At 40.8% G+C, this 23,746-nt stretch overlaps 1 protein-coding gene across 3 annotated transcripts in view; it reads left to right on the top strand.

Moving 5' to 3' along the window:
* The window catches only part of LOC120802415 (E3 ubiquitin-protein ligase RNF43), an 88,007-nt gene that overhangs the window by 44,345 nt on the left and 19,916 nt on the right, over window positions 1-23,746 (top strand). For 2 of the 3 annotated variants that reach the window (XM_040150196.1, XM_040150197.1), the window contains exon 2: window positions 13,180-13,293. In XM_040150196.1, coding sequence (XP_040006130.1) covers window positions 13,180-13,293 — 114 coding nt within the window. Of the gene's footprint in view, window positions 1-13,179; window positions 13,294-17,643; window positions 17,673-23,746 lie in introns of those variants that run through there. The other variant, XM_040150198.1, reaches the window with a different exon arrangement.

The following is a 23,746-nucleotide window of genomic DNA, read 5'->3' as shown; positions in this document are numbered from 1 at the left end:
AGGAGAGCCGTCCAATAGCAGACAGCAGCAGCCACGGCTCAGCTTTACTTTGTTAGTGTCTGTGTTTGTACTGTATACATAATGTTTCCAAGTAGGACAAGTGATTTATGTGTATATACACTAGAGAGACTTTTATGACTGCATATATGGATGTGTTGAGCATTTCATGGAAGCGGTGTTGAGTGTGTGCTGCTGTTGGAGCCGTCTCTGAGGATAAGCACTCTTCGTCATGTATTTGCTAGGGCTGTCACTTTTTATTCAAAATTCGAACATTCATTCGAGCATAAAATATATATATATATATATATATATATATATATATATATATATATTTGAACTGCAACGACCTGTTTGAATTCAAAATTTTACAGTTTATAAGCACATCAGACCATTTGAAGTAGCTTGCCTAGTGGTCCAGCAGAGGGCATTCTAAAAGTTCACGACCAGCTTGAGCTATTGCATATCCTATTGATCAGTAAACCAAGCTAATGAATAAAAATTGAAAACACTAACAAACAAGGCCATGCTTTCAGATGTTTTTGAAACAAATTACGTACCAGTTTGAATTCATTCGAACATGACTTTTTGAAAAAGTAACATAATATATAATAATATTTATAGTAATATGTCTGATCAGATTTTTGCATGGAGAGTATGTAACTGTGAGGGTGTAACTGTACATGTATTGACACTATCCAAACCACTTGGTAAAGAATGTTCAGTCTGGTTCATAACTTGTTTTGGTTAAGTACACCAAATAACACACTTTAGAATCTAATACAGTTTAATTACAGTGTACAGTTTGACAAGGGAGGAACATACGGTACGGTAAATTGGAAAGGAAAGTTTTGGCAGTCAGGTTATGACTGTTGGCCAAACAGGGTTCATTAGACAGGTTAGCACAGCCTGTTTAGCCAGAATTATCTTTATGGCAAATGCAAATGAGAAGAAGGAGTAGAGAATACGTTAGAGAGACAAATTAAAAGTATAACGTGTGGATCCTGTTCTAGAAAGAAAAAATAAAAGTAGAAAATTATAATTCAAAATCCCATTAATGCAAATTACTAGAAACATCCAGAAGTCTGGCTCCACAGTATATTGTGCAGTTCACTCCATTTATGTAGACAGCAATATTTAAAAAATAATACTAATGATGATTTAATACCTTTGTTTTTAGTGGCCTTCAGTGAACACTATTTTCCACAAGACCGTAAACATCCTTAGCTTAACCAGCAGGCCAGTTTAGTGGCAAGCTGCTGCACCATGATGCAGACTAAGGGAGACAGGACAGGGCTGAAAGGTAGACGTATTTGAAGAAAGCAAGAGTGGATATTGTGGATAAGAAACAAAACACTAGCTACAATGAGGCAGTGGGGCAGTGGTGCCCTAGAGATCGGAAGGTTGTTGGTACAATCCCCAGACCGGCAGACTAAATCTGGGCAGGGAGGTGCGCTTGCCCCTCCCTCATTCCTGCCACTGAGGTGCCCTTGAGTAAGGCCAACAACCCCCACCTGCTCCAAGAAGCTGTGGTGCTGGGCAGCTTTTAGGTGTGAATATGTGTAACTCAAAAAATAGCATTTCTCTCAGCGACGCATCCCCTGGCTAAATAAAGGCTTAAAAAAAGATACACAGTATGCATGCTGCTCCTGCTGCCCAGTGTCAGCTAACAAATTAGCTCTCATTTAACTTAAACTAAACTAAACTTAACTTAAAATCACAAGTTAAGCTGTGGTACATCCTTATTTATCTTAGAATATGGATAGTAAAGCCCAAGAACATGTTTCATCACCTATCACCTGTCACTGTGCATATATAACAATACTCAGTATATGCATATATCAAAGTGAATATGTTCATTGATTTGCATATAGTAAATAGTATGACTAAAATTAAATTCATATAATTAAATTGGATTAATAAAGATAAATCGGCTTTTGGTTTGTTTTACATTACATCTGCATACTCATAGAAAAAAAAAACAAATGGGAATGCTGGCATTCCCTTCTTTCCTTTTTTAGTCCATGAGAGTGTGTGTGTGTGTGTGTGTTGCAAAATAAATGAAAAGTAAAAATTAATTTAAAAATAGAATAAATAAAGATGTAAAATTTTTTCCACCTACTACACAGAAAGCATACTCAACCATGACTACCCAAAACCATACTTTGTATTGAACCCTCAATTTTGTATTACATCACATGCCAAGTAGAGAGTACTTTTCATATAAAGCTTGTTCACTTCCACAGTCTCACTTTCTGTCTCACACACACACACACTGGTAGTAAGAGAGAGTGGTGTTACATAGGGCAGCAGTGTTTACCTGCCCACTTGAGTGGATTCCTCAGTGGGCTGGCTCAGACGCTGAGGTAGAGGCTCCGGTGCCTATGTGTCTACTGTCTACACTGGAGGCATTCTTAGCCTGATATCACTGGTGCACTCTCAACAAAGATGTTGAAAGACCATATTGAAGCATGACTAGGAGTGGATGGGACGGCAAAGGGAGGAAGGGAGTTTGAGGAGCTAGGCGAAGTCGCCTCATACAGTTCACTGTCGTCAGCAGGGCCGGAAGCCTTGAAGTTTGGTGCTTGCAGAGGGAGAGCAGGTGTGAGCTCCCATATATGTTTGTGTGTGTGTATGGACGTGCTGTATTTGACTGCACGGGCATGTGCGTGGGCACAGATGTGTGCTCATGTGTTGAAGTGAGTACATTTGTGTTCGAGTAATAAATAGGGTGTGTTCCAGTCTGGCAGGCATTTAACTGGGTTGAAAATGCACATATACTGTACACGCTGTGTTTCAAAGTCGTATTCATGTCACTGCCCAGACAAAGCAGAACTTTCTGTTCACTATTTAAAATCATGCTTTCTTGGTTAGAGTAGGACGTGTGAGTGTGTGTGTGTGTGTGTGTGTGTGTGTGTGTGTGTGTGTGTGTGTGTGTGTGTGTGTGTGTGTGTGTGTGTGTGTGTGTGTGTGTGATAGGGAGCTGAAGCGACTTCAAAGCGACATGGCAGCATTCTCTCAGCCCAGCCTGTTTACACTGCTCAGTGGAGTCTGCATTCCTCTGTCTCATTTTTCCATGGCATTCCACAAGGAGCTCGGTGCTCCTGGCTTTGTGCTCACCAACGTTTACCCCGCCACCCCTCCCTCCACCCCTACCTATATAGTACATACATACTTCTGTACACATAACTGTACACTCCATTTGGCCATTAAAACAAGACAGGACCCAGCTGGGATTGGAGCCTGCAGAACCCACCAGCAGGGCACCGCCAGAGAAAAGGAGGGAAAAGGCGGAAGAGAAGGGAAGGATCCTAGTACCCTAGCACCGCAGGGGGGCAGGAGATTCTGCCTCCCAGCCTTCCTCCCCTCCCTTGTTCCTTCTCCCCTCATCCACCGATGGACTCAGGTAGAAATCCAGACGCACAAATATCAGTCCACGTCTCACCGATGTCAGACAGAAACATGTGTGCTGGTTTGTCTTGAAAAGCTCTCAGAGCATTCCCTGACAATAAATCAGGCTGCTTCAATTTCTGCCTTAGAGCCAAAGTGAAATATAGCAACGAAAAAGAAAACAATTATGCTGCCAATTACAAGGTGTGTTGCAAGCAGTCAGCGGCCACATCAGACAAGTTCTCTGCTGATCTTTTTGGAAGTATTTACTGGTGAGGTTGCTATGGATGCAGCATGTGTGTGTGCCTGGGCAATAGGGTCACATAAACATTTGCGGAGAGTAAAAATAACCCATAAAAGCCCTTAATTTAGCAGTTGTGTTTACTTGCTCTATGCCTTTATGACAGCATTTCTCCGACATTGGCCACAGGTGATTATGGGATTCCCTGTGGGATGGAGTGGAGGGATGGTGACCGACAGTGACATCTGTGGAGAAAGATGTCACTGTTTCTGTGCTTTCATTTCCATGGGATCCTCCTCTGGATTAAATTAAAGATCTTCCTTGACAGTATAGTAGGTAATGAAAACTGCACAGCAACAATACCCATCTGAAAGAGTGTTTTCAACTAGTTTTGAACTTAACTTTAACTTTGAAATATTTTATTAATATTGTATGATATTAATTAATATTTATTAATAAGTAATAATAATAATAATCTATTAATATTATGGTTGACACTGGGTGTTTATTTTCTTAACACTAGTTGAGTAATCTGATTTATTTAATGGCAAATATCCTCTTTCCAGGAAAACAAGATTTAAAGTTGAACATGTAACTCCATGACTTGTTAGTATGGAAAGCTTTTGCAGCAAGTGTACATATTTTTGTGGACAGATGTTAAAAGAATCAAGTGTGAGGAGAGAGGAAGTCAGAGGTTGAAGTCGTTTTTGTCTGTCATTTGTTGTGTGCAGATGGGATGATTGGATGACATTTCGGGAAAATGATTTATGGTGTACACCCAGGTTCAATAACAGAGCTTTACATTTCTCGGCAGCCATTTATAGTCATTTCATCTGAATTGTGTTCAGCAGCCAACAGGTGAACCACACCTCCCGCCAACTTGTAGATGAGATGAAAAACAATATGATCGATTATACAGAGCCTAATGCCAGAATCTATAATTCAAATACAATCAAAATCATTACAAAATATTAACAGTAAATAATGTGCCTATTAATAAATTATTTTTTAAAAACAATACCGTGCATTTAAAATAACATTTGCAGTATATGGAACTTGTTAAGATGAATAAACTGTCTGAAACTTGCTAGTGCTCTGTCACCAACAATTGAAGAATGGTAAATATGTGACAATATGATGATAAATGGGGAAAAGTAAGTTACATAAATCAAACATATCTCCTTTTTTGCTCTTTATTCATTTATTGATTTTAAATGGCAGCTGTATAGCTAAAATTCCAAATCAGGGGTTTCAGGCTGTTTCTATTCTCACACAGGGCTTCTACTCAAAGGCTGGATATGTCACTGTCCAGTGGCACTCATGTTCAGCCCACGAGCTGAATTTAGGTTTTTAAGCTTTATGAATTTGACTGGAAGAACAATTGGAAAGCTGGGGGGGCAAGAGGAAGAGGGAAAAGAGAAAAATGGCTCCCTCTCACTTGTCATAATAAGGTCTGACCCCGTTTTAAGAACTACAAATGCCACAAAAGAGACATGTCGGTAGGTGGGTTCAGGGGAACACAGGATTGCCTTTCCAAATGAATGAGGGGTGTTAAAACCAACCCTCAGCTACCTACAGTTTTTTCTCATTTTATTTTATGTGCAAGCGTGTAAAAAAGGCACCTGTCTCTCATTAAAGAGCACCAGACAGAAACTCTCCTCTGCTGTCCCTCACTGTCTGTAGAGTGTGATTTTTCTTATGTTATACAGTAGTTTTATTAATTCTCAACAGCTACAGCATCCGTTTACAAATGTTTAAATAAGCCTTGGCTCATTGGGTTAGGTCACATATGTTTTTAACCATGGAAGCAGTGTGGTTCGAGGGATTGTCTGTCAGTCGACCACTTTGGTTTGGACCAAATATTGAGGCAACTATGGGATGGATTGCCAAAATTTTGTACACATATCCATGGTTCCGAGGCATTAAATCCTTAAGACTCTGGTGAGCCCCTGACTTTTTCTCTAGCACTACCATCAGGTCAATCCAATACTTTGGTTCATGACCAAATACCCGCAAAACTAATGACATTCCCGCCAGCGACTGCTGATTAGCAAATGGTACCCTAGACTTGCAATGATATATATCATTTATATGACATGACAATATGAAATTATAATGTTTCTGTTGCAAGGTAAACAGTCAGCCTTAAACCAACCACTTAACAGTACACAGCCAGTGGATGAACAACCTTTGGCTAATGCTAACTCTGCTTGAACATGAGAATTAATTGAGTGTTAAATTACTAATATAATTTTTATCTAGAGTGTACAAAACATGTATTCGGACTCAGATTCTCTGAAATACTGTAGATACAATTTAAGAGGCAGCAGTCATAAGCCCAAATGTCCCCAAGCAAATTGGCATTGTTGACCTCAAAAGAGTCCTGAAAGAGTCAATAAAAATCGCACCATGTACAGTACTTAGAGCACATATTAGCTTATGACCCACAGCTTGTCCCCTCCATTTCATCACATCACATTTCCTGTTTGTCTGTTTCTCTCTGTCTCTCCTTCTCCTATAATTTGGAGTTCCCTTCTGTGAACATTCCCCTGGCTAATCTCTTTCCATGCAGCTGACCTTAACTTCCCATCCATAAGTGATTGACACGTAGAAAAGTGTGGGTTTTCTTTCTGACTGATGTTGTGGAACCTGAGAGAGTTTGAGAGTTGTCCTGCAAGCAAGGGACAGGCTGGAGGAAGCCTGGAGGACGTGTGGATGTGGCCCTCGTGTCTACAGGGAAGAAGGATAACTGCAATACTAACAAACTGCTGGGTTACCAAGCCACTGACTTGTTATGACAGGGAAGTGCTGTGTTTATGTTTAACTCAGAGCTTTGAAATGTATAACGTAGCGCTGGCCTGAGGCTGATGGAGTGGCCCTAGTTGTTGATTATGTGTATGTTTAGGTGTGTGTATATAAGAAGCATGTGCATCTGTGAGACCAGAGAACTTCTGCAGGGAATGTGGAAAGGACACAGGGCTCCATCTTTAAACTGTTTCCATGGCGATCCCAGTGCAGCTAGTATGTTTTGTCTGTCGAGTGGCGCTGTTACAGCCATACTAATAATAAAATCTAAAAAGTTCTGATGTACAATGTGCTTTGTGGCACTTAAGCAGGGAAAATTGGTGAGTAACAACATAAATTTGTAATTTTTAAGTGCTTATCATCCTTTTTATCATCCTCTTTTTTGTCTGCGGGTACATTGTCACACTCTGGGCTACAGATTTTAAATACAGGTCAGTGGTGCATTCAACTTTTGGTTGTAAAACCAAATCCTGTTTGACTGTTTCTGCAACTTGGGTTTGCTATATATATATAATATAACATAGTATAGAAGAACAAAAGGTATAGTTGGTCACTGTACAGCAACAGAAGAACATAACTTTAAGAGTCAAGTTAAGTCCATGCATTGAGACACATTTCTGATATCTAAAGCTGTTTCATAACTCCCCCATATAAGCTCTAAAGTCCAGTACTGGCAATAGCCCAAAATCTGCTGCACTGAACAAAGCACAGGTGTGGCTGTACCCAGCTTGGTGCCTTGGTCCCTGGAGTTCATTGCAGTTGGATCTAGGTGTTGCATATTATGATGAAACCCTTGAAAATCTTCCAGCAACAAAGGAAGAAGCTAGTGAGGAAGGCAAAGAAGAATAAGGATTGATTTGAGTAGTATGAGTTGCTGTGTGTCCAAGATATGGTCTGCAGAAATATGTTGCATCAGAAAAAATGTTACGTTTATTTCCCCATCTGGTGTTCCACCAATACAAGTATTTAGCTCACTCCTCATCTCCCTTTCTTTAAGACCAACTCCTCTTCCCTCTCCAGGTTCTTTCTTCTCTGTCTAATCCCTCCTCAGAGAGATGGGCGATTTGGGGGGGGGGGGCTTGCTACTTAAAGAAAGCGCCCGGGCAAATTTGGGGCTGGTGGTAATTATTTGGGCCTCATTACGGGATCACGTTTCCCCAAGTCTTTCTCTGTGGTAACCGTTACTGGATATGGGGCTGACACTATCAATAAAGCGGGGGGAAAGATGACACGCCTTTTGTTTTGACTGGACCAAAGCAGTAATGCATCCTGTTCGTTTGCATTTGCAAAGAGAGAAGAGGCAAGAGCCTCAGAGCCCACTTTTCCAGATGCTCCAACAGAGAAAGACCCACTGATCCACTCCCCTGGCACAGGGCAATCCAGCATCACTATAGCAGCCTTCCATGTAAATCTACTTAGTATAGGGTCATGAGATACAAGCCTGTTTGATTGAGGAGTGTGGTATGAGGAGTGCGTATCTGTATCATCTGTGGCACCAAGACCTAAACCACAGTGTGTGAAGAAGCCAGCACTGCTTGAATATTAGTCCAAGGATGGATACGATATTTGAGAAAAAGCTCAGTGCCTTGGCTGTAGTAACCTCTGACATTTAGAGACACACTCCTGTAACCTGCAGGATCACGGATGGACTTTTTGCACCAGTACATCAGTAGACACATGCTCATGCACACATACATTATGTCCACTTGCAAGCACATGCTCAAGTGCCTCTAGCTACATTACATAGCTGAGCTCTCACTCATTAACCGGCATTCTTACACAAACTCTCACACAGTTAGTTAGGCAAACTTGCTACCTGATGTGTGCAAAAGGTCTCAACCTGTCTTTTCACCTAAGGCTCCCTCATCCAGTAATAAATACATGCACATGGGCCAAATCTTAGCAGGGATCCTCAGTAAGTGTTGCCCAGTTACCCGGGTAACCAGATTCTGATCTCTTTCAACTATTACATGCAGTCTTGTTGATCCCTTTGGCAACAAATTTTCCTGCGCTTATTAGAAAAAAGAATTGCCCTCGCTGTAGAATCTTTTACCTATTTGAATAAGAAAAGACTCTGATTTACCCTTCAAAAATGGCAAAATATGATAAAGACAAAACTTATGTTGTGTTAGGAGTTTGGCTAAATCATTCTTTGAACCTACAGTGTCTATCTATAAGAGAATCCAAACAGAAATTTATTTTGCAATATTACATTTTACAATACTGAATAAAGGAGTCGAATTATACAGGACAATTAGACTTACTATCCAAATAAAATATTGAATGTCACTCTGAGCAAGTATGTAAAATATCAGAGGCATTCAGTTAACTTTGTCAACTAAAAGCTGTAGCTTGGTTGCCAGTCTGGTCACCTTTTACAGTATTATATGTAATGCTCGGCCCTGCTGTAGCACATGCTGACTCTTTTGTTACCCTATTTTTTACCCCATATATAAGTGTGTGTGTGTGTGTGTGTGTGTGTGTGTGTGTGTGTGCACTGAACAGGTGCGCCTTTAATGGTGGAGTTTTAAGAGAATGAGAGAGACAAAAAGATTTTATTAGAGTCCCGACATGGGAGGCTGACTCACTCCCAGAAGAAGCAGATCAGGACTCAGGCAACAGACAGTATGTGCATTTGTGTGTGTGTGTGTGTGTGTGTGTGTGTGTGTGTGTGTGTGTGTGTGTCTGCAAGCTTGCATGTGGCAGGGTTGATTCAACTCTTCCCCGATATCTGGCAGGCTTTCCAGGCCTCAGGGCAGAGCTCCATTAGAGAAGCCTTTTGCCTTCGTCACTCTCAGTCTTGATTTATACTGTATGATAGAATAATCACATAGTAAGATAGTTCTTTCATCTCCTACTAAACCAATCTGATTCATTTTGATAATGTTGCATATAGCAATTCAGCCAATAGTTCTTCAGAAGCCTTCTGACCTGAGCGGCTGGTAATTGGGTGGTGGGGCTTGATGAGAGGTGCTAGCTGTTTTTGCTTCCCCCCTTTAACACACACTGACATAACTGCCTGGGCCTGGTTCCTTGCTGGCAGGAGATGAACTAGAAAAACTCTCTTTCTGATTATTGGCAGATGAAAAAAGAAGATCTGCAGGGCTAAGCGAAGGGAAAAAAAAATAGTATTGACTTCTCACCACAGCTACTATTTATTTTCCCGTTTCTCTGTCCATGTATTTGTTTTTGAGGCTGTTAGATTCTTGCCTCAGAATATTTTTTGGGTAGTCTTTGATTGAGCTGGAAAGGAATGCCTTTAATCGTGGCTACAAAGAAACCGAGGGACATGTCCCCGTCAGTTTTGCAACAGATCTAGACAGATGAGAAGGAGGAGGTGTAACGGAGGAGCGAGCATTGTTAACAGTCTGTGGGGAACTGTTTGCGTGCCCTGTGGTTTCTAGTCCCTGTGAAATGGAGACTCAGTGATTTGGTTTCCCAGGCCCCTTTTTCTCAGGGCCATACAAAAACCAAATGAAGATGTTTCAGTCTGTCCTAGTTGCCGTTTATAGACCAGCGGCAGCGTGTTTCTAAGTGGTAGATTTCACCAATGGTGGCACATGGAGAGTGTTCACAACCATCTGATTGTAAGTGGTGTGGGCATATCTAAAATAGAAGATAATGCTTAGTCTTGTCAATGGTGCAAAACATAGACACTGTGACCATTGAGGTGGTTGCCCACAGAGCCTCAGAAAACCAGAGGAATCTAAAAAGCAGCCGCTCCTCCAGAGCCTATTTGGCTCAGCTTTGGGATTATTATCTGCTTTATTAGGAATGATTGCACAGCCTCATGCATCAACATGTTTAATATCACAGCAAGATCCAAACACAAATCAAGTAAGCCTAAAGACTCAAATAAGTGTCGTAATTTCACAGTAAAACCTGATTCTTATTACTAAATGTAGCTCTTTCCCAACATTTCCCACAAACTTATAGGAAAAAAGAGCAGAGGTCATGGCATCAGTGAAATTGTGTCATTAAAGTATTATTTTTATTTTCTTTTTTTTCTTTGTTAAGGGCCAAATTCAACTGTAGGCCTCTAATTTGGGCCTAGTAAATGCAGACTGGTAAAGGCAGCTGGCAGAGCGGCATGCAGCCCAAGCCAGGGGTTCATGCTGACTTGTTGCCTGCCTGCCTCCTGAACAGGGGCTGCCATTCAGCAGACGTGCAAGAGTCTAAAAGCATTATTCAGGGCACAATCCTAGATCAAGGGTTAGTTTTCTATTTCCCCTTCACCTTTAGCTAGAGAGAGGTATTTTGGATTTGTTTTTTCTGATGTACCCCCACATCCCTATTAGATGAACTCATGTACATCTCCATCGACACCACCTGTCATGTTGCAAATGTGTTCATTTCAATGGACTTCTACGCTGATGTCTAGTAAAACTAAATAAAAGTGAATATTGTTATATTTTTTCTCACAGTGTATTGCAGATGTTGGCAGAAGCTGGACATTTAAATCATTTGATACTTTTAACGCTCAATCTTAACTCTTTGTCCATTTGTTTTAGCTAATAATTTCAACTGTTTATCAGTTACTTTTAGTTAACTATTTTGACTTCTCTGCCTGCTTGCTAACTAGCTTTCTTGCACTCTTAATCGAAGCACATGGCTTTAAGGTGTGACAACTGACTGAGGATGGTGGGAGGTGTGTACTGTTTAGTCAGTGTAGCTGACTGTAGTTTAACTGTTATTATGACACTGTTATCATTTTTCTCCAAAACACAAATATGTTTAGGAGAAAATTGACGTACCCCAGAATCTTTCCACATATCCGCTGGCAATTGCAGATCTACCCTCTTGGATACAACTACCCCTGTATTTATCATTAGTGTTGTTTTTACCCAACATATTAATTACTTGTGGTATGTGAGTCGCCTGCACTACACAATCGCTCCACACAAGGTGCTTCACTACTGAGCCCGCATCTCTCATTTGCTTTTATCTCCCTGCCCCACCACGGTCCCCCAAGTTTTTCTTACTCCTCTCCTCTCTCTCCTTCTGACAGACATGCACCAGCCCTTTGCAGCACATTACGTCAATTCTCCAGGACCAGGGTGCCAGCTGTTGATGTCACCCTTGGGTCTTTTTAATTTAGGGATTTCCGCTGGGCGAGATGGGGGGGGGGCATGAACTCAGCCCAGAGCCACATGAAGAGGCCCATTGGGGAAGAACCAGGCCAGGATGGGCCTATACAGGGCAGGGCAGGGCAGGGCAGGGAAGGGCAGGACAGGGTAGGACTGCTCCGCTGGTGTGTGAGCAGAGAGACTAGGCTCTGCAGGGTAATCTATGAGCTGTAACAAGGACTGATCTAGGGGCTTTGTATTAGACGTTGCTCTCACTGGTGTCATGTGAGCAAATTAGTGATGCATGGGGGTGTTGTAGGAGTGGTTTGCTCCCTCCTTGACTGCCATGCAACCCCTCGTACCCATGACAGCTTTTCTGTGACTTGCAAACACTGCTGCTATCCCTTGAGCTCTTAAATGCAGCCTTTCAGCAGTTATGAATTTCCTCCCTTTCAGAGGGGATCAAATGTTCCTACCAAAGACTATCTCTCATTCTTTCAGTCCTCAAGGCTCTGAGTGGGAGTGAACATTGCCATCCATGTAATTGATTTTGCTAGGGTGCCAAAGTTTTTCCTCTTGATTTTAACTGGGAAGGAAACGCCTTAATTTAACACATAAAAGCTTCGATCAAGAGCAACTATTGTTCTCTAATGGTGTGAAAACCAGCTTGGGATTCTGTGTCTAGACTGTCTTTTAAATGGTTGTCTCAAACATAATTTTTTTTTTATTCTTGGTTTTGGTCCAATCATTGATATTTTAAGTGTCACATACTGTAGTTACATGTGGTGTTTTGGGTACATATGTATGGTATATACTGTATGACTTAGATAGGTGTCAGTGCTATCTGCCCCTTATGTTTAATTGGTTTGCAGCTGAATTTTGTTTTTGTTAACACACCTCCACCTCCCTTAACCTGAAGACAATTGTCTTTCATCTTTTCTACAATTATTATTTTAACAGTTCTCTTTTCCTCCTTTAACTAGTCTAATCATAGTAATCTACGATTATGGATAATAATCATCATAATCTAAAAAAATAAAATAGATAATATTGAATGCCTCAGTAATAGTGAAGGTGGGACTAAAAAGTCTCCACCAAAGTCATTTCAAGTATGTCAGATATCTTAGTTGATTCAGTCACCCTCTACCAGGTTTTAAGTTAATGTCTATGTTTGTATTAAAGATAACAACTGTAATTTTTATTCTGTACTGGTTCTTTGGTCTTTAGGATCCATCACTGTGTTGGGTATTTGTAATCAATTATAAAAAGGTTATGTATAACTTTTCATAATGTTGAATGTCATTGCTGTCTTTGTAAAAAAATTGAAATCCCCAAAATCTTTCCGTATTTGAAGATGATACATCAATCAAACATATTTTTCTGACTGGTTTTTGTTTTTGTTATTTTTCCCTAAAGACCGTATTTTCAGACCAGTTCACAATTTCAAAGAACAACAAAGCGATACATCAGTGTGATGAGGTAGAAGGAGCTGTAGATGTGCTGTTTGTGTACCTTGGCATGAATGCTTCTTGCACTTCTCATGAAGGCTGCACACCTAAAAAAATGTGTTCTCCCACCCAGAAAAATGATCCCACCAGAAACATCTGTGTTGTTTTAAATTTCTCTTATTTTCCTCTTTCCTTTCATAACCTTTTTCTCTCTCTGACACTTTCTTTGCAGTATCACCCTTTGTCTCTGTGCAACACAAGCGAGGATGAACAACAAGAGAGTGACTTCATCATCATTGTCAAACTGGAGCACAGGGTACCCCGATGTCTGCCGCTGCTCGATAAGGTACACACAGACATGGCTTTGAGTGCTTCATGCTTTTCTCCTAGTTAAACTCTCTGAGAAACTCCCCTCTCTGTGACCCCTTCCTGTCTCAGACATGGAAGCAGACAGATAAACCATCTTGCCATCTTGTCTTCTCTCCAGTACCCCTTCCGCTCTTGGATTTAGACTTTAAAGAGAAGATGGTTTTAGAGGGAATTATTTGGCAGGAGCTTAATGTTTTGTTCAGGACAGTGATCTTCCAGAGTGAGGGCTTGGATAGGAGGGGATGGGCTTAGCTCAGCGCTGCTATGTAGCGAGTGGCAGTGAGCCCTGGCTTTGGATGTAAGGCTTTCAAGCCCCAGCTGTCACTGGTCCGATCCCAGCCAGCCAGCCAGCCAGAACCAGACACTTGGTGTTCTCCCTTTCCGCTTCCCTCTAATATGAATGCAGCCAGAGCTCCATAGATTCCACCCACAATGGTTTAGATGTACGTATGTGTAACTGCATCTGAGTTGACCTAAATCTCCCTTATGTTTAAGTATTCTACCATACGCACTGGTTGGCATATCCGAACATTAAACTAGTGTGATTTAAAACTTTTGCTATTTTTTCCTTGTTTTTCAAGTGGTGACAAATTAGCAGGCAGGAGTATAGTTAGGCAACTGCCTTTTTTTAGCCTCTGTTTTCTTTTCCCCTAATTTAAAGCCATGTTTAAGAGCTGCCTGCCGTGGCGACGATGTAGAGACATTCCCGCATTTCCCCGCTCCTTTCTTCCTCCTCCTGTTGCTCCTTCACTGGGAACCAAACGGGGGAAGAGGGGTGTCACTGAAGGCTGACTCTAGAAAACAGTTTTGATTAAAGCCTTAATGGCAACACCGTGTTGTCCCATAAACAAAACACGGTCTCTCCCTCATGCAAAAGTACCCATGAACAAAAGGCCGTTGCTTCCGAGTGCTTTCTCGCTCCTTACAGATCGCCTTTGAAATCAGGAGAAGTGAAGAATGGAGGGAGGATGGGAGGGGAGGGGGGTCCTTCTTGTTGTTTTGGTCGTCTGGAAAGTATGTGATGCAATAAACGCCACTCCAGCCACCTGCATCCTTGCTTCCTTAGTGAGATTCAAAGCTTTTGGTCGTGGTGGATTTATTGGGGATTCATCATGCAGCTGTTGAGGAGCTTGCTCTTGGCCTTTTGAAGAGGATGAATCAGATGGTTTTGGATGTGCGGTGCTGGGTCAGCGGTGCTCTCTGAATGGGACTTGTTTACAGTTTAGTCTGACTGTAGCCTGCCCCACTGATCTATAGATACTCCGACAGCCACAGAGGGTTCGTGTTGCACCACATACACTCAGAATAGACTGTAAACCAAACAAAGCAAAGCTCAAAACCTTGAAGGATAAGGTTTCATTGTTGTCCCTTCTTTTTATTTTGGTTTTCAGAGCTTCCTACACCCGGCATCGCAGGGAGATTGCTTTGCTGATTTGCAGTGATTTGGCCTGTCTCTATAATGCTCTTTGTTTTACTTGAGGGGTCTCACAGTATCTCTGAACAGCTTCGAAAGTTAAAGTTAGAGTTTACATCTTCGGATGTCTCTGCTGTCTGCTGACAATACGGGAAATCTTCAAATTCAGGGGAAAACATGCACTTTCTCCAAATACCCTCAAAATGAATTTGTGCATCACGCCTTTAACCATCGCCCACTCCTGGTACATTGTGCACTTCTGGCCAACTCTCATCAACATTCACACATTTGTATGAAATGAGTAGTTTTCCTAAATAGAAGTACTGCTACCTCAGTAAAATTTTGAAGTTGAATTGATTTTTTGAGGGTATTAAACATTATCATGAGCACCGGTTTGTCTTCAGAAAGGGGGGGGGGCCCTACTTAAATTAATTTTTAGTTTCAGATACCGGATACTGTGTGACAGATAATGTATTTTTATCTTTACTTCAAAAGGTACTGTGTCTTTTTTAGGAGAATATTAACAATAAATAAAAATTTGGATTTGTTTATTTATTTAGTTATTTATTTATTCATTCACTTATTTATTTATTTTGACTTGAAAAAGCACTTACAGTGCCTGCAGGTTTCTGCTTCAGGGATACAGCCCAACAGCCTCCATCAAAACGGTAGGGTAGCCTGTACGTAACTATGCACCACTCGTTTAAGTTTGTTTAATTTATCTGAATTGAATTTATTGTATAAAATCTTTAAATATTTATTAATTTTGCACGCCGCTCATTAAAGTTGAGCTTGTTAAAGTTACCCAAATAGTAATTAATTGCGAGGGGCTTCATTTTTTAACATCAGGCAACATCAGGCTCATATCAACAGTGGAGAGAAAGAAGAAACTAAACACTAGAATGGTGGTGCTTTATTGTACCCACAAAATTTAGTTTTTACATGACTTTTAACTTAAAACCCTTAACTAGACAAATCTAAAATCAGAAGTATCCAAAAAGTATCCAAATCTTCACTTCATACAGTTACTAATCTCTGTTTCAGATACAGCTCTCTCTATGTAAATGCCTGAATCAAAACCCTCCACCGCTCCAGTGGTTTTGCATCATTACACAACACAACATTAGCAGAGGCCACGGGCTGTCTCTGCCAGCATGTTGTGCTACAGTAGAAGTGATCCTTCTGCTTTCCACTAGCCAGCCTAGCTTTTCTGTTTACACTAAAGCCCTGGAAAGGTTCTCAAACTATGTCACAGAGCAACACATGACTCACAGATGTGCCAGGAGGGCTACTCTAAACTCCACACTTACTTACTTTTGAATAAATAATCCTTGCTTTTTGAGACACTGTGCTGAACTTTCTGCCACTCACACTGCAGCTTTTTGAAACACCATCAATAAGAATCCATGGTTTTGTGAAAACAGCTCTCAGAGTCATTGAGGTTTTGGCCCATGTCTGAACTTGTTGACTCTCAGAGAAAGCCTTGCTTATTGATTCTACTCCTCTCAGATAAAAAGGGATGTTGGCCTAATTGTGCAGTAATCCTGTTTTCTTTAACTAGGATTTTGACGTGTACATACCATTGTGTGTGCAAATGTGTGTGTGATATTGGATCACATTACCTCAAATCTCCCAAATCTTTCTCAAGGTATAAGAGATGTGGCCACTTTGTGAGGAGGCAAGCCATGGGATCCACAGACAGTGTCAGTCACAAGGATCAAGATGCAAATGACACTGATGATGCATGTCTAGTACTTGTAATGTCGTTATGGTATATGATTGCCAAATTGAACATCAGATTTAGTACAGATATTGATGGATGATCACAGGATGTAAGCTACTGAGTCTGGAAATGCTGAACATGGTAAACCTTATATCCTCTAAACATAACCATGTCAGCGTTGTCATTGTGAGCATGTTGATGTTAGCATTTAGCTTAGAGCACTACACCTGAGTACAACCCCACACTAGCCACTAGAATAGACTCTGTCTCTGCTCATGGACTCTAGACTCTTAGGCTTATTATTTTACTGAATATATACAGTACTTTAAATATGGAGCCCTGAAACTGGCAAAAGGCAGCAAGCGGTTATCAGATGAGTAACACACACATAACACACATTCCCTCCCAACGTGGACCCTTCTCTAGGAATACATTAACTTGTCCACCTCATTATTACATCAACATGAAGAAAATGGTCCTAATGATTAAACTTAATGAAACTGAAAACTTGTGAGTTGATAACTAAAATGAGCTAGTGAAAGATAAATAAAAGAGAAAAAGGAAAAATACAAAATAAAAACCCTTTCCCTTTTTCATAAACTAAAATAAATATCTTTTTAAACACCATTTCATTTATTTAATTAACAGTGTTATTAATTCATGTATTCAGTTATATTTATGAGTCTTCTGATTCATAATGGCCACTGGAGTTTTGTTTTCTCCTGAGGAACGGATTCCAGTATTATTGTAGCAAATATAAAAGCTTTTAAAAGCTTCCATTTGTGGCTGTAGAATTAGTAACTAAAGAACGAATAACAATTTACAGTATGTACTTTGTCCAGTGTAACTCATAACAACTAATCCAATTGTGGTCAAAACTTTCAGGCCAGGAAGAGTAGTCCCAGGGACAGGAAATGGTTAAAACAAGGGAAGCCCATTTAGGGAGGAATAAATCATGGCCCTCATGACAATGTTTTTGTCTTCTCATGTCTGATTGTCTGTAGGGGGTGACAGTGACCTCAGGCTATTCCTGCCTGCTGTTTTTTAGCAAAGACAGGGGCTGGAAACGCAATGGCAGCTGCCTTTGGCTTCTTTTCCTTCAGTAGCTGAGTCCAACATCTCCAGTTCATCGGAGACAAGTCGAGGAGGAGGAACACAAGGGAACATCTGGAAAAAGGGGGATATTTCAGCTTTTGAGAGTAAATGCAAAAAGCAGCAGGTATACAATGGACATTTTGGCCGGTATGAAATGCGTCAGTGTAGCAGACTTCTGGGTTTGCTTTGATTTCTCTACCAAGAAAATTCATTATTTGCTTGTCTATGCCAGACATTTGCATGGTTGTCTTCAAAGGGATAAACTATGACTTTCTGTTTCTTTCTTCTGTTAGTCAAAGCTGAACTTGAACTTTTGCAACCTTGGCCATGCTTTGCTTATCGACCATGCACCTCTTAAACCATTGCATGCACCTTAGATTATTCTTATTAATCTTTGAAGCATACAAAGAACACATGCACCATTGTATTTTTACTGTTTCCAATATGAGATAAACCATAAATCACTGCATAAAAAGTTTGAAACGCACATGGGGACATTTCAAAATCTGTTTTAAATTCTGCGGAGCACAAGGTACAAGCCCTCTCTTCCCGTTGTCCTGAGGGTCATATTCATTATGCTCTTTGTCAGATAGGTTTACACTGCTTTGATCATTTCATCTCGAATGCAACTGCTTCAAAAGTTATGTAGAAGTAGCTGTGGGCTTAAATTTTTGCAAGCCTCCCTTTCTATCAAGCACAAACAAGTGTCTCAAGTATTTTTCCTGCTTTTAGCTGCTCAGAGACTCTGTTTTGCTGTGCCTTTCAGACATTTCCTCCCTTTAGCACTGCGTCATTCCTTCTCTCTTTAGAAAAGACAAGACTAACTAACCACGTTCCTCTGTTTGTGCCTGTTTGACCCTGACGACACAATCTTTTCCCTCCCATTTCCTCTGCTGCTAAAGTTAGGCGCTGTCTTAGCTCACTATATCAATGTGAAGATAACTCAGTAGGAGGAACTTAGCTTTGAGTCCAGCAGCCTAATGACTGCCTTCTTTTCAGTCAGTGCACTCATTATGGAGCTTACTGTATCCCATGATGTAATTTGTAGTTTGATTAGCCTGCCTCTGAGGGCTGTCTTATTTATTTTGTCTTTGAGATTGAGGTCATTCTGACTGAGGTATTTTCCTGAGCCAAAATGGTCTCTCTTTCCTTTCATGATGATGCAGATATTAAACGGGAAGCCAAACTCACAGGGTTTTTAATAAAGCCAAACAATGGGCACCTTTGTCAGGCTGTTCCATTATCCACCGTCCTACACAGGCAGAATCATAACTCCCCCCCTGGCAAACAGTGGTAACATCAGCTGCAGCCTGCTTTTGTCCTGTGGTGTTGTGACAGAGTTGGTGCTGCATTGTTTTGGAAATGTTTCCACGCACATGTACTAAATGTATGTGTACATGTGTGGTAGTAGCAGACTATATTGATTATTCAACACGTCAACGATAGCGTCAACGGTAACTTTTAAAATGATACAAGACACTCAAAGTGTACGTTCCTCCATAGTAACAGCTGTTTTTTAAACTACTGGTGTGGAGTTTAATCACTGCACTAATACTTCTAAAGTTCAGAAGTTAATTTCAAAATATTAAACACAGAAAATAATGCTGTTGGCTGGCTCTGTTGAAGATGGTAGTTAGCCTCTGGATAGCTAGCTGAACCAGATAGCCACCACAACAGTTTTCACAGTGTATGTTACAGTAGACACTGACATACTAACTTGTTACTCAGTCAGGGGAGTTAGCTAGCTCTCAAGACAGCTGCAGTCAGCACAGCAAAGCGCAAACATTTTTCATCTATGGAGGGATGTGTTCTACGTGATACATCCATATTTTGAATTAGAAATATATTTAGTCCGATAGAAATACGTATACATCAGAAATCCTAGAAAGTGTATATCAAAAAGTGTTACCCCATACCTTCCAAATTGATAATCTTTGCTAAATCCTCACAATTGTAAATGCATTTACAATATCCTGGTCATAATTTAGCACAACAACATACACAAATGTTATAGTGTAGCTTCTGATTCTGTGAAGACAGACCTGACAGTGACAAAACAAGACATTCCTGTGACTGTAATATCTCCCTGCTCAGCACCAAAGGTCGGCCAAGCTTTGTTTTGGAATATGTCAGCAGTACTTTATGTTTAATTCTAATTAGCCAATGTTAGCATCCTAACACAAGAAACTAAGGTAGTGAACATGGTAACATAATACTTGCTAAACATCCGCATGTTAGCATTGCCACTGTGGGCCTGTTAGCATGATAATGTTAGTATTTAGCTCAAACTACTGCTGTGCTTAAGTGAGCCTCACAGAGCTGCTACCATGGCTGCAGACTTGTTTCCTTTTGGATTATCATTTGTGTTCTTAAATGTAAAAATAAATAGGGAGAGGAGGGAGCAAGTGCATCATAAATAAAAAGCAGAAATAAAAAGGTAGAAGTTGGAGTTCATTTCTATGATATATTAGGCCACTTTCCACCCTTTAAGGAGTCAACTTACACTTAGAGGTTGACACTATGTTTTTAACCAGACACTCCTCATTTCCAACCCCAAACACTGTTGTTTTGGTCTGTCAATCCTCATGCTTGTGGAATTCATCAAGAATAACTCAAGCGAAGTGCAGACAGGTACTCAAGCGCAGTATCTGAGTATTGTTGTAATGAGCAACTGTAGCTTACTGTAGGACAAATTCGGTGAATCTGGAACAGAGTTTGAGAGTGAAAATCAGCAGCTAGTTATCTTGGATGTTTATGAAGTATCTGCCGTGTTAGAAGTCCAAGGACAGGAAAACAGGGTGATAAGTCTTCTGTTGTTGTCAAGCATGCAGGAGAGTGCATTCCCATGGGACTCGGCCAAAGAATATTTTGGACAAGAAAGAGTCCTGAGCAACAAGAATGTTATCAAATTCCAGTCAAGTGTAGTTTTGGGAACAGGGGTTTTGGTGACCTGTGTGAGACAAAACAAGCAATAAATTGAATTTGTCTGTTCAGGTGAGCAGGTGGGATAAAAAAGAACAGTGTGGTTAAAGATCTCAGGGGATGGAAGGAATTATGTTCTATATTCTTGCAGAGGGGTAGGAAAGTGGGTTAGGCTGCTTGGTGAGATATTTTTGACCTTTGGAGCAATGAGTTGAATCTGTAAAAAGATATGTGGAAGAGAAAATAGAGGATTTATCAACTTAATGCCATGGGGAGGCTATTGAAATCCATCACATGCCATATTTTATTACTGATCAGATTTTGGAGAAAAGGTGCATCTTACCACTACATTCTGAACTTTTGCAAAACAACACTTGCTGGCCCAAGGCTGCTGCAAACACAGGAGTATGCAAGCAAGCGTATCTGTTAGTTTATTCAAAATCAATCATACACATTTCCACCTGCAGGTGACAAGGAGCATTTTAACTGCAGGTCTTCAAGCTGAGAGGATCATAACACAGTGAGACCTGAAACTTAGAGGTTAGAAAGGCCTACAGGTCACAGCTAAACAGATGTCACCTTGACCTGCAGCACTGCTGTCGTTCAGCTCAGTTCAGTGCTGTCATCACTCCCACCAATGAGTTGTGAGTGATTTGCAGCGGGTCTGCTCTGTGCTGCAAAGCTTCGACTCAACCTGTCACCTCGAATAGGTGGAAAATTCTCTTGCCTTAAGGTGCGAGTGCTACTCCTTGAGGATATTTTCAGCATAACACACCCCAGCTGTGGCCACAATTTTCCTCCTCATGCCTCTTCGGTTTCTCGCCTGATGCCAGCGTTGCTAAGCTAAACACTGACACTGAGCTGATGACACAGCAAACTGTCCTCCCCACACGTACATAAAACCTGAGAGATGTATTGTTTGCTTTGAGAGGTGATGTTTGCAGATTCTGGCTGTCTTTTCCCAGGGACTGGCGATTAGCAGCTTGTTGCTCCCCCTTTCTCACGTTTCTGCTCTTCCTTTTTTTTTTCTCCCCTCACTGAAATGACACATGGGCTGTGTAATGGCTCTGCATGGTTACTGTAAGCATGGTTTGCAAACGCAGCTTTCTCTGATCCTGCAGTCCAATTTGAGTTCGTCAACAGCATCAACACAAAACTTTAATACACAAACAGTGAGATGTCTACAGTGCCGCTCAATGGGAAGTAACTCTCCAAAATCGAAGCTGTTGGAATATCACCTGCGTGTGTATATGTGTGGATTGCAAAATATGTTTGTCTTAATATTTTGCCCAGAGTCCTGTTTTTCTTCTGAAAAGCTAAGAAAATCCAATTGGTTCCAATTAAGTTTTCACAAATTTCCTCTCAATATTTTAAAACATCATAGAGGAATTGAGTGGAATCAACTAATCTTTTGCCATTAACTTAATGTAAATATGTACATTTAATTAATTAATGGAAATAATCAATTTCAAATCAATTTCACTCAATTTCTAGTTTTTATTTTCCGAACTTATAAACATGAGTTCACTTGAAATGAAATGATGATGATTGAATTAACTGCTGTAAAGGTCTGAAAGTTGTTATTTTTGTAAACAATAATTCTAGATCATATTAATTTTATAATACTCCTTTTATCATCCTTTGTTCTACTTCTATTTTGGGGGATAATCACGCTCTTGAGATTTGCAATGGAGTTACGCTGGGGGCTACAACGTGAGCCTTGTCTTTTAGCCTTGCTTGTTTACATGTGGGCAAACTAGAACCATTACAAGAATGCCGATCGAGCTACTAGCAGTTCTTGTTTGCGCTAAACTCATGGATGTACAGACAGCTTTCACTGGATTTCCTTGATGCTGAAGAAAACGTAAAAAACATGATGATTGTCAGGCAAGTTCTAAAGTTTATAATGAGCATCTTTTTTCTATGATTTCTAAATAGATTTATGGACGTTTATTTGTGGTATACACCAGAGATAATGATATCCAAAAAAATTATAAGTCATACTGAATCTAAAAATAGGAGAGGATGGAACGTGAAGGAAACTTGCTGTGTGTCATTCAGAAATGATAAGTTATGGTTGTTTATTTTCATAATAATGAAAGCAGTGCTAACTGTGACAAAAGTTAGTTTCAAATTCATTCACAATGCTCATTGACTTTGCATGGTGACTCTTAAAACTGTGGAAATGGAAAACACATCTGACAGTAACATGCCACTCTTATTGAACAGCTGTTAAACTGAACCAGTTTGAAATGTGGAATACTGTACTTACGTGCAAATGACCTTGAAATGAGCCAGTTTACACATTGTCTCAGTTGTTGGACAGTCTTGTTTATTAATGAAGCCAGAAGAAGAGAGAAAATATCTTCTTTCACAAGCAATTGCAATTTTCCACACACACCTACAAACATGCATACGCACTGTACATTTGCCCATGTGAGCATCTATGCACGCTAGGCTGCTTATCTGCTCCCTGAAGGTGAGCACGCCATCCTCTTGCAGGGCTGCTCCTGGTATCCAAGAATGCATCTCCAGGCATTCATATTAGGGCAGCACATCTCTACCTTGTCACTTCAAAGGGATCGTGCGGAGCTCAGGGTTTCATCAGACTGACGTCGGTGCTCAGCACAGACGATCAGAGAAAAATGCTGACCTAAAAATAAAATGCCGTGTCATGCTCGTAATGAGAGACAGACCCCGGTGGTACAATTCTGTGCCAAATTGCTGTTATTAAAATACCGCCATCCCAGAGGGTTGGAAGACAACTTAAGCTGGCAGCAGGAGGGGTGGGGGGGTGATGGTGTGGTTGCAGCCTCGCGGATGAGGCTGAGTGGGGAAGGATGCGCAGAGAGTTGGGACGAGGTTGGAGATGTCATCACAGAGACGTTTGTGCACTTCCTTATCAAGTCAGGTTTTCGGTATAACTGGTAGGAGTTCATCCCTCCTTCTCACTCTGCCTGCAGAACTAAAGATGTTTTTCCACACGGGGATGGCAAATAGGATCATATGATGAGTTTTTAATGGCCCTGCAGTTACAACTGTACTATATCACTGCCTCTCCCTGATGAATGAGGCATTCATAGGGCAGTAACTTATTATTACTGCAGTATTAGTCCTTTGATCTTCCAGCAGTTTGAACCCTGGAGTTTTTTAGAGGGGTGGCTCGTCAGAATAGCTTTGCAGATGGGATCGGGCCTGGTCTTGCCCTGGCTATGGGGAGAGGAGGCCTGGAGGTGTGCAGAGGCACAAGTGTGCAGGAAAAGCTGACTACAGAAG

This window comes from Xiphias gladius, chromosome 17 (assembly GCF_016859285.1).
Source record: "Xiphias gladius isolate SHS-SW01 ecotype Sanya breed wild chromosome 17, ASM1685928v1, whole genome shotgun sequence".
Lineage (NCBI taxonomy): Eukaryota > Metazoa > Chordata > Actinopteri > Istiophoriformes > Xiphiidae > Xiphias > Xiphias gladius.
This window is presented reverse-complemented; position numbering and strand designations above follow the sequence as displayed.